Consider the following 17557-nt stretch of genomic DNA (forward strand, 5'->3'; position numbering starts at 1 on the left):
TCCGGCAACAATGAGGATATTTTATCTACTTTTAGCCATGTAGTACTAATCATCTCTGATCATGGATATGGAATGAAGGAGAACTGTGACAAATGAAAAGAGGCTGCCTGAGTGGGGAAAGCAGCCTGGGTATGGTGGGTATGGTCCACCATATGCAAACTCAATGTCTTGAGGAAGCACGGTGCTGGCACAGAGGCACATTTGCATTAATGTATATTCCTCCAGAAACACAGCAGAGTAAGCTGCACAAACAGTAATCCCAGTTTTGCTGGTTTAGTGCATCTATATTAAGTGTGCTGGTTTAATTGCTCTTCTGTCATTAAATGGCTATAAATTTTCTTAATTATAGACATAGCCACCTGCACACATTATGGAGCACCATAAGTGGTGCTGGAAGTAAGTGTAGAGACTGGCCAGGAGAGGACATCTCTGAAGCTGAAGCCAGGGCAGCAAATGGAGCAAAGACAGAAGCAAGATTTCCTGAGGCAGCTGAGGAACAGGGAGGAGAGCAACAGACTGGCAGAAACACTCCTGGTCTAGCTGACTCTGCCATGGGGCAAAGGGCAGGACAAACACCTTCCTGCCTTCCTTCAGCCCACTTTTCTGTGGTTCACTCCTATAGTTTTCCCTGCAGTAGCCATAAGGCCCTGCTGAAGACAGGGGAATCCCACCAACAGGGCAGGGTGGGCCTCCCCGGTTTCAACATGGCTAGGATATCTCACCTTGAGGGCAGAAACACAGTGCAGACCCAGGACTTGCTCTGGTTCCTGAAGGCTCAGCTTGCCACACATGCAGAGGAACACAGGCTTGAGAGTGTTTTAAAAATAAACAGCCTGAGTTAGATTTATTTTTATATTTCAGGGAGGTTCGGGAGCAGGCCAGCCTCACAAAATGAAGCTCATTTCTTCAATGGCATTTTAAAGATGATAGCAGCTCTTTAACTTCATCTCTCATTACAATGACTAATGTGGAGAGAATGCCAGGAGGCTGCAGCCAGTCTCACAGCTCCGTTGACCTCCAGAGCACACATTAAGGGATCTCCTTTGCCTACTAATCTACCACCTCACCTGGAGGATAAAATCCTCTGCTCAGGTGCAGCTTTCACCAGCATTTCATGTGGGCACAGGGGCCAAGAAGGACTGGGATAGTTGATAGGACAGAGGCCTAAATTTAGACCAGATTCAGTAAGTGGCTGTAAGAAATGAAAGAGTAGAAAAAGAAGGACAAGAATAAAAGCAATAGGAATGGATACATAGATTGTATTCATCATGTTCCCACTTAAGATCTTTATTTTTTGAGTATCAATAACCCTTGCCAGAGATTTGCCCAACTCCTCTGCGCAAGGAATTTGCCATCAGAACTACAGTAGACAGGAATCACTTGCAGAGGAATGTGGCTGTTGAGGATGGGGGGTGCAGTGCAGAAACACATTTATTAAGGAAATAGAAGGCATTTGTGGAACAGCTGGAGAAATAACTGACTGGGTATTAACGCTGGAGTAGAGGTTGGGTGAAATGCAGGCAGCAATGGTGTGTCCTGGTGGTTATACAAAAGGTGACTGTCCTTTCCTTCAAAGAACAGTTTGTGTGTCTTGTACTGAAGAAAGGTGAAAAACATAGTTTCAGGATGGAGTGGCAGTGGACCAGAAAAAAAAAATCAGCATAAGTATTTTTCATGTAGTTGGGGTAAAACATTAGAATATGTTGAGACCTGCACTTCACCTTAGGCTTGGCAATTAATAAGATTTCTATTTCCTGTCTAGAAACAATCCAATCACAGTGCTACAATCACTGTCAGATGGTATAAAATGCCTACTAATTAATTACTTCATAGATGCATCTGAGATTATTATATACACATACTTAAAATTTATTCCCTCTTAAAATAAGTACCTGAATCAATTCTCAATAGATTTTTTCCTTTTTACTCATGGCTGTTTTCACACACTATAAATGATACATTTTCACATGTCTTTTCAAAACATTATAAGGTAATTTAGTCTGGATTGTAGCTGGACTCTGAGAAGATAAAAGTTCAGTTAAATTAGGAATATACAATCAAGTGCTAGACTGTGATATGCCATCTTTACAAAGTGATGACGCATCGCTCCTGCATCCAGTTACTGACAAGAAAATTCCTGCCTCTCTCGTCCTTACTGGCCTTCCCAGAGAAAAAGGTTTGTACAGTTACATTTTGCATGACTTCTACTCCTCTAAACCAGCATAGGAAGTCATCAATTTTGGAAAATCAGTTACCTTAAAATGAACTGAAGCTCAAAGAATTTTTGTATATAATGGAATGTGTTTCATGCTTACAATAACATCAGCTTATGGTTGACTTTAGGGACTCAATCTGTGCAGCAGTGAAATTGTGTTCCTCAGTTGCTCTCTGCCCACAGACTCAGTGTCCATGGCTGAAGAATCGGGTAATAAGCTGTACCCACCTTGTTGTTGTGACATACTGGTTCATCCTGTATTCGGGATGGCTCGTGGAGGGAGGACAGAGGGATGAGTTTAAACCTGTGTATGATTTAGGAGGTTGGAATGGAAGTCATTAGGAAAGAGCAATTGTTCTGGGAGGTAATTATAGGGGAAGACTGGCAGTAGGGAATTCAGAGTTTAGGACATTAAGAAACTAAAGATACGTGCATCAATCTCTCTGAACCTCTGTCCTAATCCTCCTCTTTTGTCAAGGTATTTTAAACCCAAGTCTAGCAGATTTGTTATGTTTTTGCTTGGGTCAATGGTAACAAACCATTTCTAGATTATAAATCATTTTTCTTTAAACAGCTTTTGAAAATTCAGGGGAACACCATGGAAAGTCAGAATGTACTTTTTGGAAGGCAAAATATCAAATTTGCTGTTTTTAACACCTGATCTTCCCACTAATATCTTCAACTTCCCTTTCCCTCTTTCTAGAGTTTTATTACTTAAGGCAGAGCTTCAGACTTGGAAATTCTTTTCCTCTCCTGCCCACCCCTCCAGACTCCATGAAGGGGCCAGCTGGAGCCCAGACAGGCTGGACTTGTCCCCCAGATTGCTTTTGACTTGCTCATTTTATAAACTAGAAACAAAAATAAACTTTCAGTTCACTTATCCACTTGCAGTCAGAGCAGTACTGTCTGCTTTGGGTACACTTTCAGTCCCTTCAAGAGGCCAAATTTTGCATGTCCTGAACCCTTCCCTTCACAAACGATTCAGCTGCCTTTTTCCCCAGCCCGTGAAGTAAATACTGGACTGTTAAATACAACTCTCCATTGCCTTCCACATACTCTCACCCCTAAGTGAAGTTGCTTCATGTGACCAACTGACTTGGTCCAGTTGTTACTTATTTACCTGCACCCCTCCTTTCTCCTTCCAGCACAGACAGGTCCCTGCCCATAGCAGGGGGTTGGAACTAGATGATCTTTAAGGTCCCTTCCAATCCAAACCATTCGGTAAATTTATGATTCAATGACTATGCTCTCCACACAAGCAACCCAGGTCAGGAACAGTCTTGTTTACAGCACGTTCCTTTTTCCTCTCCCCACACATCACACAAACTCATCCTTTCTGCCTGCCCATGCACTACACGTGTGGCCTAGGGCCGCGAGGCAGTGAGGTGCCCTGCCAGGCTTACTTCAGACACAGCTGATGCCTGTGCCCCGGCTTCAAGGCTAGGGCAGAGGTCTGGGAACGGCTCCGCCGTGAGCCCCGCACCAAGCCGCACACACGCGGGCCTGGGCACAAGGGGGAAACATGCCCACAGAAGCCCAGCAGGGCCTGAGAAACCGATACCGGCCCGCGGCCCCCGGCAAGCCCCGGCGGGGGCCGCCGCGTCTGCAGTGAGAGGGCTCGCGGAAGAGACAAGGGCCCGGGCCTCCCTCAAGTGGAGCCGAAGCCCCTACTCCTGGACGGCGGCAGAAGCGAGCCTCCGCTGCAGAGGTCGGGAGGGGCCCGGCGCCTCTGCCGATGGGCAGCAGCGGCCGCCCTCCCCGAGCTACACGCAGCTGGCGGCGGCGGCCTTCGGGGAGACCACGGCGACGCCAAGACCCGAACCCAGCCATTGTAGCCCCGCCCCTCCGGCCTCCTGTGGCGGCGGCGGCTGCTGTTCCCGGGGCGGCCGCGGCGCTGCCTCCCCCTCCCCGGCTCGCTGGGCTGCCCCTCATGCGGATGTGACATTTCACGGCGTTTACCGCAGCCGCCATTTTGAGAGCAGAGAGCGCTGGCGGCGGCGGAGCGGCACCAGCGAGCCGGGGCACAGGCAGCAGGGGCGGCCCGCGGGCCGGGAGCAGTGAGCCAGGCGTCGGCTAGCGGCTGTGCCGGGGCGCTGGGGGGGGCGGGAGGGCAGAGGAGGGGCCCCGCGGCGACTCCCCGACTTCGCAGCGCCGGGGACACCTCGCCGGGGGAGGGGGAAGCGCCGGGCGCCGCCGCCGGGCCCTGACTCCTGGTCTCCCGTCCCCCCCTCCCCTCCTCCCGGTCCCCTCCCCTCCGGCCCCCCGGGGAAGCCGCCACCCCCGGCCGGTCCCTCCTCCCCACCCCTTTCCCCCGACCGGGTGCCGCCGCCGAGATTGGGCGAATAGCGAGCAAATACGTGCGCGTCTCGCTGCCTCCGCCGGCTACCCGCTCCCTGTCCGCCGGAGCCCAGCCGCAGCCCCCCGAGGTGGGTGCTCAGTACCGGCCGCTGCCGAGGCCCCGCCGCTCCTCCACCCCTTCCCTTCCCGACACAGGCCTGCAGCCCCCAGCGGGAAAGGCCCAGGCCGCCGCCACCGCTGATCCCGAGCCCCATCCCGACATGAACCACCATCAGCAGCAGCAGCAGCAGCACCAGAAGCCCGGGGAGCAGCAGCTGAGCGAGCCCGAGGACATGGAGATGGAAGGTAAAGCCCGGCCCGGGCAGGGCCTGCGCCCTCAACTCTGAGGAGAGTTTCCCCCTCTCGCCCTTCTCTTGCTGGTTCCCGGGGCTCCCCCGCCCGGCGCCGCTTATCCTGCGGGGAGCTCCCGTCTTCCCTCCGCGGTAAACACGCGCCCAGCCCTTCCCTCCTTTGCGAGCGGACTGGCCGCCCCTCGCCGTCCCGCGGCTAGCTGGGGATCCCCCTCCCGGGGCGCGGGGAGCTCCGCCCGGCGGCACTTTGGCCGGGGAAAGTTGAGGCGGTGAGGAGCAGTGCGGGGCCGCGGGAGGCGGCTCGGGGTTGGGGGGGCTCCGCAGGAATTTGCATCGCGGGAGGGGGAGGATGCGGGGGAAGCGCTGCCACAAAAGGAGCCCCTCGCCCCCGGGGCGAGGCGTGCGGACGTGAGCCCGGACCTTCGGCCTGGCGGGGCTGGAAGCCTCCCCGTCGGGAGGTGAACCCGGGAGGCGGATGGTGGGGACAGACAGCCGCGCCCCGAGGGGTCCCGAAGGCCGGGATGAGGGGGTTTTGGGGTTTGTCTCAAAGTAGTTGTGATTTCGGGGGAGGGTTTTGCCTTCTGCGGGGGAAGGGGGCGCGGCTGTCCTGAGGGCTGCCGGGCGGTGGACGGTGGGCAGCGGGGCCTAGCCCGACGCGGCCCGGTGTCCCTACTCCTGCCGGTGGTGGGCTTGAGTCCTTGCCCTGCCCGGGGCGGCGCGGCCCGACCGCTCATTGTATGCAGGCAGCCACGCTGCTCGCCATTTTTAATTAACCCTCCTCTGAGGGTTATTTACAGGAACGGCTGCAGGCGGGCCTAGCGCGGGGTCGGCGGGCAGCGTTGGCCATGTGTAGCGGCTGCATAGCCCTCGGCCCGGATCCTGCACCGTCATGCAGTTGTGCTGGTTTCATAAAGGAGGCACTACATTTTCAGGCTTGTTCCCTCTCCCGTCCGGTGTGGTCTCCGTTGGTGCCTTTTGCATTTTATTTTGCATTGTGTTGTTATTTTTACGCACCCTCCCTCCCCCCTTTGAACAATACCTTCCGCCTGGATTTAGCGATGTGAAAATTATTTTGAGCAAATGTATGGCAGGATTTTGTTCCCTGAGGAAGGGCAGCTACAGCATGCTGCTCATACCGATGGAATTTGACTTGGAGGTCAAAAACGCCCAACTACCTAAATATCGTTTAGAATGCCTGGCTGCGAAGATGGCAATTCTGTTACGACCGTTCTAATCAACAGTGGCATAAATATTTGCTAACACAAGATATTTTACTTGGAAACAATGACAGTTGACTTAGTAAATGTATCTTTTTGCTAAATAATTGCCATTGAAATCAGGAGGAGCAGAGATGGAAGTGGAGTGGAAGTTTGTCAGGGTGACTGTGAGATTACATTTCAAGATTAGAAGGTCATTACATAAAGCTTTGCTTTCCTGAGCATAAATCTCTATTTCATGAAATAATAGCTAAAATTTATTTACTATGAGAGTGATTGTTTCTGTTTTTGTTTTGAAAAAATCTCCAAACTGGGGTTTATATACTGTGTGACAAATGCATTAAAGGAGGTGACTTTAAGTATATGTAATATTTGTTTGTATGCACACAAATGTTAACATCTCATGGGTTATATTTTCCAGCAGATTGTTTGATAGCCCTTAGCAAACTGCTTTTTCTGAATACCCTTTTCAAGTCCTTTAGAATATTGACTGTATTTAATGGTTTTTTTAGTTTGATTTTTGTGTGCTTGATGCCCTACAATGCTGGGCACACTGTGAAACGCTAAACTTTTTTATGCATTTTAAAGGTTTTCTGAATGTCTCTGGATTGCATCTCCTCTCTGAGTAGGGATACAGGAGTCCAAAATACAGGCAGAAGTCCCTTTGGCTGTGGAAGTCTTACACAGGTCACCACCTCCATTGGAGGGGTGAGGAAGGAGTCTCTGCATATATCAACATAGCAACACCAAGAATAAATACAGCATTATCTTGGAAATCTAGTTGAGATCTATTCGGCCACACACAGCTGAGTCTCAGTGATATTACAAACTGGCTAATTGGTGAGAGTTTACAGAACTGTCAATTTCATTTGTGCAAAAACAAAACTAAGAAAGTTTAGTCTTTGGAGATTTTTTCCTGCAATACTTGATTTTTCTTGAGAAATATGTTAAGTACAAGATAGCAGATTATTGCTGAGTTTTAATAATCATCATGGGTGTATGTTCATTTAGTGTGTAAAACAGTGTTTATTTTAATTTATGGGTGTGCTTTCTTGAGAGAGATGCTTTCAAGCAGTGAGGAAAATACTTAACGTGTAGTTAACTTAATTTTAACATGCACGGAACAGTGTTGGGTGCCATTCTTCAGTGAGTGATCATGTTAGATTTAGGAGGTATGTGAAGAATGCGCAGTAGAAAATTGCACATCTTGATTTTGAGTTAGGTGCAGGTTCACTTATTCTATGTACAGCTACAGCAGATGATTGATTTTGGTAAGCGAGATAACCATTTCAGATGTAGTAAAAGAAGTGTGGAATTAAACTCTGTAGGATTAAATCAGATGTATTTTGAGTGTCTGGTCTCATGTCCCTGTTTTTCTCCCTTCCCTTTCCCTTATGACTAATTTACTCTTCCTTAATGACATTATGGACGCTGTGTATAAATAATAGTAGTACTAGACAGGGCCATAAGACTTAAAGTGGGAGGAAGAGATTCCCTTTAGAAGGAAAAATTAATCTCTGCATCATGAAGGAAAGAAGCAATGACAGCTTTGGTAAGGGTAGGTCCCTGCTCAGCGGGACTAGATGTGATGCAGGCTCACCTCCTTGCAATGCTCAGAATGCAGTGGTGTTACTAATCACCTCTGTGTGTGTTTAGTCTTCTGTTACCTGTGGATGTTGTTTGTAATCAGCTTTAGCCTTGCTGAGGCTAAGCAGCAGCGGTACGTAGACAGAGAAACTTTAAATTTAAGGAATGTCTTGAAGGAGGTTGTGTTTCCTAATACAGTTGGGCAAACAGTGTTTGCTGCTGCTTACTTTCATCTTGTGTGCCATGCCAGCCGCTGGGCTGACGCACCTCCCTGTGAAGGTGAAGTCCTCAAGATTAAAAACAAGAAGTGGGGGTTTAATTTGGTTCACCCTGCAGCACCATTTAGTGTTGTATGGTTGTGGTGAAGGTTTGGCATTGGGGTGGGAAGGAACAAGAAGGGCTGCTTGAGGCAGTGCAGATGCTGGCAGTTATTTGGCCAAATTCTGTCACTGGTTATGGATTTTGTGTGCAGCTCTGATCCACTGTCATATAAAAGCTTGTGATTCTGGCTGCTGTTGCTGCCTTTGGACTGAAACCACTGAGTGGGAGTGTGCAGGTGAGCTGCTGGTGCCTGAGTTTTAGATAAATTAACAGTTTGTGGTGGTGATTAGTAAATTATCCTGTAGAAATTTTGAGTTTATGCTGAATAAATTTAGTGCAAGAAATAATAGTTTTTCTGTACTGTAAGTAGGGTATATAGGTTGCTTTATTAGGCAAAGAATTACGGCTCTTTAGTTGCTAGTGAGTTGCTCTATAAAGTGTAATTGAATCCAAATCCCAGTACTTTTATATGCTGCTTCTGTAACATGTTTTCACAAATGTGTCCTAACTTCAAACAACTGGGTTTAATACAAACCTACAGTTACATATTTCGTAAAGCTTTTTCATGGAAAGTCTCATTTGTGCTTACTAACTTTAAGTTTCCCTTGTTTATGGTTTGAATCTGCTTTTTTGGTAGGTCCAGCCTCTGCCCATAGTTATGTATGTACATGTGTTTCGCATTATGGAAGTTTATTTTCCAAAGTAGCCAGCGCAAGCTTACTGAAACATTGTCACAGTCCATGAATATGTGGTGACTGGTAGTTCAGGTTGCACACTTGTGTTCTCCTTGTGTTGCCTCTGCAGCCGGTCAGGCAATGCTGGCTTCCAAGTTTTATCCTAGTTAGGGCAATTATCCTAGTTAGGTTCAGGCTTGATTGACAGGTGAAATTATGCAAGGTATTTACAAAGAACGATTAAAAAAAAAAAAGAGTAATTGACATGGCTCTGTGCGTGCATGTATATGAAGAGTGTAAAATTGCACTTTTCTGCAGTTCCCGTGTAATTGGAAGTCTGTGTTGCTTGCTTTTCTTTCTGGTTTTGCTTACTACTAGATTTTACTAGATTTCTGACCCACTGTGATACTGGTCTCAAGTACAGAAGTAGGGTTTTTTTTGTTGTTTTTTCGTTTGTTTGTTTGTTTGTTTGTTTTGCCTCTTTTCTGAATGCTTACTTCCCTATCATGTTTTATCCTCATTAATATTCTCAATTCCTAGCAATTTAATATCATTTGCATATATAAAAGTGTTCTTTTTTGCCTGCTTCCATGCCTTTCTCCTGAAGGCCTGTATCTCCCTTTTTTTCCCTGAGCTCCTTTGCTGTCTTCTGTGTTGCTGCTAGCTAAGCAGTGATAAAGTAGTGCTATATGTTTGGGAGGAGAATATGCAGACAAATACATCATACAACCGTGGGTATCTGCTTGTTTGTATGTTCTTCCTGCCCCTTCCCCTTTCCAGCCTTGACATTTTTCCATGAAATGGATGATGCTCAAGTGAGGGGAGATGAAAATGCTGATGCAGCAGACAGCAAGCAAAATTAAGTTAATTCTGATGTTATACCTAGAGAGAAGGACCAGGCCTGGCTTTTTATTCCTGGTAATGATCATGTTTACTACCTCTGGAAACAGCATGCTTGGCCTTGGGAAAAGATGTGTATTGCATTTTTCTGATGTAGCTGCTTCACACCAATTGAGAAACCAGCATTGGTGACTTTTAAAGAGTGTTAACTGTGTCTAGAGTTTCTTCTGCTAGTTCTTTATAAACTGGGTGCTCAATAGGTTGTCAGATTTAGTAAACTTTCTATGAAGGAGAAATGGAAAATTCAGAGGGAAATTTAGATGGCACACTATTGAGGATGAGCTATACAAAACAGATTTCCTTACTCCACTCCAGTATTCAGAAGAGAAGTTAAACTGCTTCCTGTCATTACTGGATAGCTGTACTACATAAGTAGCAAGGGGTGTGTGTATAAAATAGAAATATAAGCCCAAACTTTCAAAAAGCAGATGGAGATAGTTGTTTGAGACGAGCTGAATCAGTTTCATTGCTGCAGAATTAATTTATCGCAAGAAAATCTCAACACGGCATCCAGCCTGTAGCAGTTAAACCAGTTTAACCAGTACATCTTGCATGACATCATTTGATATTTGGGGTAAGGGTGAAAATGAACTGTTTTAAAGCTTGTGAAACGTCCGATTTTTCTTAAATGATAATAAATTTAAAATAGAGCGTTGTTTGCTTTAGGTGTTTGCTTTCAGGTGTTCAGATCAATTGCTTTAATTTAACTTTGTATTTTGTAACTGTGAAGGAGTAAAATACTGAGTAGTTTGCAACACAAGCGTTAGTAATAGCAAGCGTGCTTTTCCCTCTCAAATCATATGTATATAAATATATATATTTGCAATTATTATGAAGTGTCTTGGCAAGTAAGAGTGGGGGCTGGAGACTGGCTGTCTTACCTGTCAAGTCATCAAATATGCCCTGCTGTTTTCTGAAACTTTTTTCATTGGTCACTTAAAATAGAATGTGTTTTGCTCCAATAGTTGCAATGTTTTCATTTGATACACTAGCAAGAAGAGGAAGAGTGCACCTAGCATAATGTATCTGTGTGTATTGTTGTAGGCTTAGACTAACACATCTTAATATTTCTGCTAAACCGTTTTTTCTCTTCAGCCTGGCTTACTGCTTGTAGTAAAACAAGCTCTGTAAGTTTAGAAACTGAATGGAGTTTGAATGACTTGCCAGCAAAACGAAGAATGGTCAGCTTGGAAGTAGTGTTTTATTCTGACTTGTGTTTGTGTAGTTCCCTAGAAAGCTGTTACTTTGTCAACTAGAAGTAATTAAGCTTCTGAAAATTAGTAGATGGATTTTTGAAAATACTGAAACTGTACTGAGTATTTGCAGTTTGAGGAAGACACTGTTAGGTTTTCGCTGTAGTGCCTAGGAATCTTTGGGACTCTTTTCAGAATATAAACCCATATTTGCAGGCTGTTTTATGTTGGACTTATGCATCTGGAATGCCACGGCTTGGTTATTCAGCGTAGCAGCATTTGCAGATTTGTTAAACAAAAGATCTTAAATTTAAACTACTATATGGTAAATTTTGCTGTAACTGAAGTTCTGTTATGTAATCAAGACAGCATATCTCAGTTTGTGTTTTTAATTTACTGTTTTAAACATTACTGAAATAAGTAATTCCTGACCCATTTAATACTGAAGATTTAAACAAAACCATTGTGCTTTGTAGCATCAAACATTTTGGGAGAACAGGATGTTCAATGCCTCCAAACCTGCAGTTCTTCTTGGCTGTAGCTGTAAGGCAACCTCTGGAGTGATGCTACTCAGAGAAGATGTATCAGGAGCATCCTATTTAAATTGGGGAAGAGAAAACGCTGGTACCTCAGCTTATTTTTGCATATGTGATGAAGATTTTTTTAGTAGTCATGCTACTTTGATATGAAACATCATAAAAGTGCTGGAAAACAGAATTTGCAGCTTTATATTTTGTATATTAAGGGGTTGAATTCACTCCAGTAGAATTTTGTGTTTAAAAGCAGAAATCTCTGTAAATTCTTACAGTGATTTTCATAATTTCTTTTTTCCTAGTGTGAGTGGGAAAGGATGTGTAGGAGTATCATTGGTGTTCACCGTAGCTCTAAGTTTGATCATTTGGTGCTTTCACATAGTGCAACTGTAAGGATGTTCTTAAAAGCTATGTCATCTCCAGCTGTGCATGTGTGTTTTTGTTAAGATCTAAGGAAGATTATGGCTTAGGGCTCTAAATGTGATGATGTACAACCATTGGATGGATTTCTGTTGAGCTGTGTTTAAAAAAGGAATGGTTGTGTGTTTCCACAATAGAGATTTTTCCCTCCCGTATGTTTCATACGTTTTGGTAAGTTATTTTCTAACATCACTGATACTGTTTGGCAGAAATTTGATGGAGATTTTGATAAAAGTATGAGGGTGCAGACACCTATTAAAACTTGGCAAAGGTTTTAAATCCATTTGGCTTAATATGCTTATTGTTAAACAGATCAGGGTGTAACCTTATTTCATAAAATGGCTGATCTGTGAATTATAAATGTACAGGCTGTATCTGCAGTAAATAAGTTAATAAATAAGTTCATATAAACAGTATTTAAGAAAAGTGAAATTGAATTTTTAAGAATAGAAAGTTTCCCAGTGTAAGATGAACACATTCTGTGACTAGGTAGGAAATGTTTGGTGTAAAACTTGGTTCTGAGCCATGAAGGTACAGGATAAATTGTGGATGTCAGTTTCAAGCCTGGGCCACGTGGTGCCTGTATGCACTCTGGAGCGTCTCACGTGTGGTTGCCCATGCCTGCAGTGGGACCCAGCAGAGGGCTGGGGACCCCCAGCTGAGGAAGAAGCCACCCTGCGTGTGTTGGGGCAGGTATGCCACCCCCTTCTGTTGTTTCACTGTGCAGATCAGTCCTTATCTCTCAGTAGATGAGGACTTTTGGGTAGATGTTTTAAACTTGCACATATTCTGTGGTTCTGCTGTGCTAGACATGGTGGTGGCAGCAACAGTGGGGTTGTGGTTTGTTATGATACAAACGTTCTGGTTTGCAGGTCTTAAGACCAGAAAGGATGGCCACTCTGTATCTGAGGTCTGTATTTTCATTCATCATTATTTTATCCATCTGCTGTGAAGGGACTATTACTGATCTGGTCCTGCTAGGCTGCCCCAGCCCCTGTATGACTAGAAGAGTATCTGTGTTGGATTGTGTTTATTTAGCAGTGTACAGTTTTTGGACAGTAGCCTGTTGCCTTTTGTTTTTTTGTATCTTGATAATCTCTGGCTACTGGAAAAGAATGAAGACATTAAAAGGTGTTTGGGGAGCAATCAGTTTCAGGTTTTGCCTTCCCACCCCCACCCCATACATTTTGTTTTAGGCAATCAAGGTGGAGTTGACAATCCTGGTACTGGAGCACGGTGGTTTCTGCATCATCTTTAGGTTTTTTTCAGTAATGGAGATCACCCCATTTGGAGATGGGGAAGAACTTACATTCTCCCTTCCTCCTTGTAAAACCAGGCAGCTCTCCTGATGCATTCAACCCATTGCTGTTGCTTTACAGTAGTTGTGAAATACTTCAAACTTGTGTATCACCAGAATATTTCTGGAAACCATGATGAGGTACAATTTTTAAACACCAGTTTACCTTCACAGTATGTTTTAACTGTTCCATTTAGATAAATGGTTGGTTTGCTTCTGTTACAGATGTTACTGCTGACTGGACACTCAGATGCTGTTGCATAGGTTTACAGACTTCAAGTCCTAAGACAGTGAGGTGTACTTTTGTTTAAAAAAGGAAATGTGCTTAAGCAGAGGCTGTGTGAACCCTCTTTATTTGTTCATTAAGTGAAGTTAAGGATAGTTAGATTCTCTTCTTCATTTGGAATAGCAAGGAACTGACCTCAAGAATTTCTCATCTGGTTATGTACTGGTTGCTTAATAATGAGAGGTGAACCTGATTTCTGGAGAACAGTAAATACTATTAGAAGTTTGGACACAAGTGTGTCTGTAAATTATATGAATTAAACAGAGGATCACAAGCCCTCCTTTTGTTAGTAGCAACTACAGTAGTGATGTTTCACAATTTTGTTCTGCTTTCCCTTGTCACATTCTTCCTCTGTGGTTTTTATCTCCTCTGTTTCAGTCTGACTGTTTCAGATACTTCTTGGACTTCAGCCATGTGTCAGAAAAACAGTCTTCTTAAAAACTAGTGTAATGCTTTGCAATATTTCCATCATGCCATGAAGGTAGTAACCATAAGCATGAGTTCTGTTGTTCAGGGTTGATTTGTTTGTTTTTCCTTCTTAAAGTGTCCTTACAGATGAGGAATTAAAAATAAGCAGCAGCAAAATCAAACTGAAATGTGCCAGAAATCAAAACTGACTAATAATTTTTAAAGTAGTTTACTCTAAAAGTTTAACCACAGGATTTGATAATTGATTCTTCAGGTGTATTGCTTCTGTTCTATATTGATTTGAAGATATTCTCAGATTTGTCTTGGTTTTTTTAACACATTTTGTTCCTTGGGCTCATGCTTTGGCTTGTAGCCTGTGCTCTGGAGTGTATCATCCAAAGTAAGAGAGGGTTGGTGTGGAAGGGATAGGGACCTTACTGGAAAAGATTCTTGGGGCTTCCCTCTAAAGGAGGGAAAGCTGTGCAGCTGCTTTGCTTACCAGTGGAGCTCTCTGGGGGAAGCGCTCTCTTGCTCTTGATAATAGCACAGATTAAGTGGAAAACTGATCAGAAAGTTGCACAAAATGGATCTCACTTCACCTGTGCCAGTTGCCTGTTCATAAGCAGCCTGGTCAGCCATGACTTTGTTCTGTCCCCTCAGCTTTGCTGGAGTTGTGTAATGTAACCAGTGGGTCCTCCAGTCCCTGCAGCTGAACAAAGAGCTGAGCTGGCTCTAGCAAAGAGTAGGTTTTTAGAGGTGTGAATGAGCCTGGGGACTGGGTGTGTTAGCATTGCCATGAAGAAATGTGTGTGGAATTGCAGTATCAGTCTCCAGACTTAAACTTAGGATAAAAACACTTCAGCTTTATTGGTTGGTGACCTCCCTTGCTGGATTAAGAAAACATTCCAACTAATTCTTTAAGACCTTTTAGCAGCCTTCAATATAATGAACTGAGAGGTGTTAACATTAATGCAGCGAGAGACCAGTGCCTCAGGTGGCTCTCCTCAGTACCTTTATCTGTTAGCTGCCTTAGAAGTTATGCGTGCCTCAGGAGTGTTTGTATAAATTGATACTGCAGACTAATAATAAAAGATGAATCAAAATCTAGATACTTTGTGGCCCCTTAGACGAACAAAACTGAAGTCAAATCCAATAAAAATTCTTGGTTGCTTGAAATACAGCATAGTCAGGGTCTGAATCATAGAATAGTTAGGGTTGGAAAGGACCTTAAGATCATGCAGTTCCACCCCTCCCTGCCGTGGGCAGGGACATCTCACACTAAACCATGTCACCCAGGGCTCTGCCCAACCTGGTCTTGAGCACCACCGGGGATGGAGCATTCATAACTTCCTTGGGCAACCCATTTGACTGCCTCACCACCCTTACAGTAAAGAATTTCTTCCTTATATCAAATCTAAACTTCCCCTGTTTAAGTTTTAACCCATTATCCCTATCCTGTCACTACAGTCCTTAGTGAAGAGTCCCTCCGCAGAATCCTTGTAGGCCCCCTTCAGATACTGGAAGGCTGCTATGAGGTCTCCATGCAGCCTTCTCTTCTCCAGGCTGAACAGCCCCAACTTTCTCAGCCTATCTTCATACAGGAGGTGCTCCAGTCCCCTGATGATCCTCGTGGTCCTCCTCTGCACTTGCTCCAACAGCTCCATGTCCATTTTATGTTGAGGACACCAGAACTGCACACAATACTCCAGGTGAGGGCTCACAAGAGTAGAGTAGAGGGGCAGGATCACCTCCTTCGACCTGCTGGTCACGCTCCTTTTGATGCAGCCCAGGATATAGTTGGCTTTCTGGGCTGCAAGTACACACTGAAGCTGGCTCATGTTCATTTTCTCATTGACCAACACCCCCAAGTCCTTCTCTGCAGGGCTGCTCTGAATCTCTTCTCTGCCCAACCTGTAGCTGTGCCTCGGATTGCTTTGACCCAGCTGTAGGACCTTGCACTTGGCATGGTTAAACTTCATGAGGTTGGCATCAGCCCACCTCACAAGCATGTCGAGGTCCCTCTGGATGGCATTCCTTCCCTCCAGCATATCAACTGAACCACACAGCTTGGTGTCATCGGCAAACTTGCTGAGGGCGCACTCAATCCCACTGTCCATGTCACCAACAAAGATGTTGAACAAGACCAGTCCCAACACCGATCCCTGAGGAACACCACTCGTTACTGGTCTCCAGCTGGACATTGAGCCATTGACTACAACTCTTTGTGTGCGGCCATCCAGCCAGTTCTTTATCCACCGAGTGGTCCATCCATCAAATTGATGTCTCTCCAATTTAGAGACAAGGATGTCATGTGGGACAGTGTCGAACACTTAGCACAAGTCCAGGCAGATGACATCAGCTGCTCTACCCCTGTCCCTCAGTTCTGTAGCCCCATCATAGAAGGCCACCAAATTGGTCAGGCAGGATTTCCCCTTAGTGAAGCCATGCTGGCTGTCACCAAGCACCTTGTTTTTCATGTACTTTAGCATGCCTTCCAGGAGAGTCTGCTCCAAGCACAGAGGTGAGACTGACTGGTCTGTAATTCCCTGGGTCATCCATTTTCCCCTTCTTGAAAATGGGGGTTATATTTCCCTTTTTCCAGTCGTCAGGAACTTCGCCTGACTGCCATGATTTTTCAAATATAGACAGTGGCTTATCAACTTCATTTGCCAGCTTCCAACTTGGGTGTTGTGGTTGGAACATTTGCCAGTGAAGACCAAGGCAAAGAAGTCATTAACAACCTCAGCCTTCTCCAAATCCAGGGTAGCCGATTCTCCTGATGGCTTCTGGAGAGGGCCCACATTGTCCCTAGTCTGTCTTTTATTTGCAGTGTACCTACAGAATCCCTTCCTGTTATCTTTCACATCTCTAGCCAAGTTTAATTCTAACTGGGACTTAGATTTCCTAACCTGGTCCCTAGCTTCCCAGACAACATTCCTGTATTCTTCCCAGGCTGCTTGTCCTTGCTTCCACTTTTTATAAGTCTGAAACATGAGCATAAGAGCCTTCCTAATGCCTTATGCATCCAAATGTATGAACACATGCTTTTGCTAGTAAAGTTATACTAGTAGCACTGAATGCAACACAGAGCACATCTTTGCAATCCATTTTATTAAATAATAATACTACTATTACCTGTTTTTTTGCCTAAATTTGTATAGTGGAAGCCCACTTGCATTTAGCAGGGTGCATCCTAGAGCTCTAGAGTAAGGGGCATCAAATGTCTCCCTCATCCAGGTAGTGTGTCTGGACTGGTGTGGTGCAAAGTGGCTGTGCTGTGCAGCAATCAGCTGAGAATAGTGCCTGCAGAAAAGGGAGTCTAACCCAAAGTTGAGCACAAGCTGCAGGGAAGGTCCTGGATTTTGGTCTGGACACCAGACTTCATTATGTTGTATGACTTATATGCTCCTGGGAGCCAGGAGTAGAGTTTGTGTCTGTTTGACTCTTAACACTGCTACAGAGAAGAGGTATCTTCTGGAGCAGGGTTTTTTTGACCTCTGCACCTCTGTATTGCCTCCTCACTTGCACTGACACCATTGTGTGGGAGCACGTGGTAGACAAGATGAATGAAGATATCTGAATTTCAAGTAACTTCCTTATTTTGGGTTTATTTTTAACCTGGCTCAGTTCACTGGTCTGCTTTATTGTTTGGCCCTGCGAACAAGTGGGTCAGCTTAGCTGAGGAGTCAGGAGGGAGAAGAAACTCTGAAGCCATTAATAACTTCTCTAACTTAGTTTTTAAACTTTCCCAAGACCCTTTATTTGACACTTGGATCTGTCTCCCCCAAGAACTACATTAGGGGATAGGGCTATAGCAGAGTTCCAAGGATGAATATCAGATCCAGGCTTACAGAACAC

At 45.1% G+C, this 17557-nt stretch overlaps 1 protein-coding gene and 1 long non-coding RNA gene across 2 annotated transcripts in view; one reads left to right on the forward strand and one right to left on the reverse strand.

The window, feature by feature from the left end:
* Nucleotides 1-1413: 1413 nt before the first annotated feature.
* LOC133279556 (uncharacterized) lies at nt 1414-3715 on the reverse strand. The gene is made up of 2 exons (XR_009746918.1): nt 3619-3715; nt 1414-2519 (listed from the first exon to the last, which is right to left on the reverse strand). It is a non-coding gene; the product is annotated as an uncharacterized LOC133279556 (long non-coding RNA).
* A 579-nt stretch (nt 3716-4294) lies between these two features.
* The window catches only part of USP7 (ubiquitin specific peptidase 7), a 77319-nt gene continuing 64056 nt past the window's right edge, over nt 4295-17557 (forward strand). The window contains exon 1 of the mRNA XM_061474120.1: nt 4295-4858. Within this exon, the coding sequence (XP_061330104.1) occupies nt 4774-4858 (85 nt within the window). The 5' untranslated portion in view covers nt 4295-4773. The remainder of the gene's footprint in view (nt 4859-17557) is intronic.

The sequence above is a fragment of the Pezoporus flaviventris genome, unplaced genomic scaffold, assembly GCF_033815535.1.
Source record: "Pezoporus flaviventris isolate CSIRO_AGI_PZ_B2104156 unplaced genomic scaffold, CSIRO_AGI_Pfla_v1 ptg000078l, whole genome shotgun sequence".
Classification (NCBI taxonomy): Eukaryota; Metazoa; Chordata; class Aves; order Psittaciformes; family Psittacidae; genus Pezoporus; species Pezoporus flaviventris.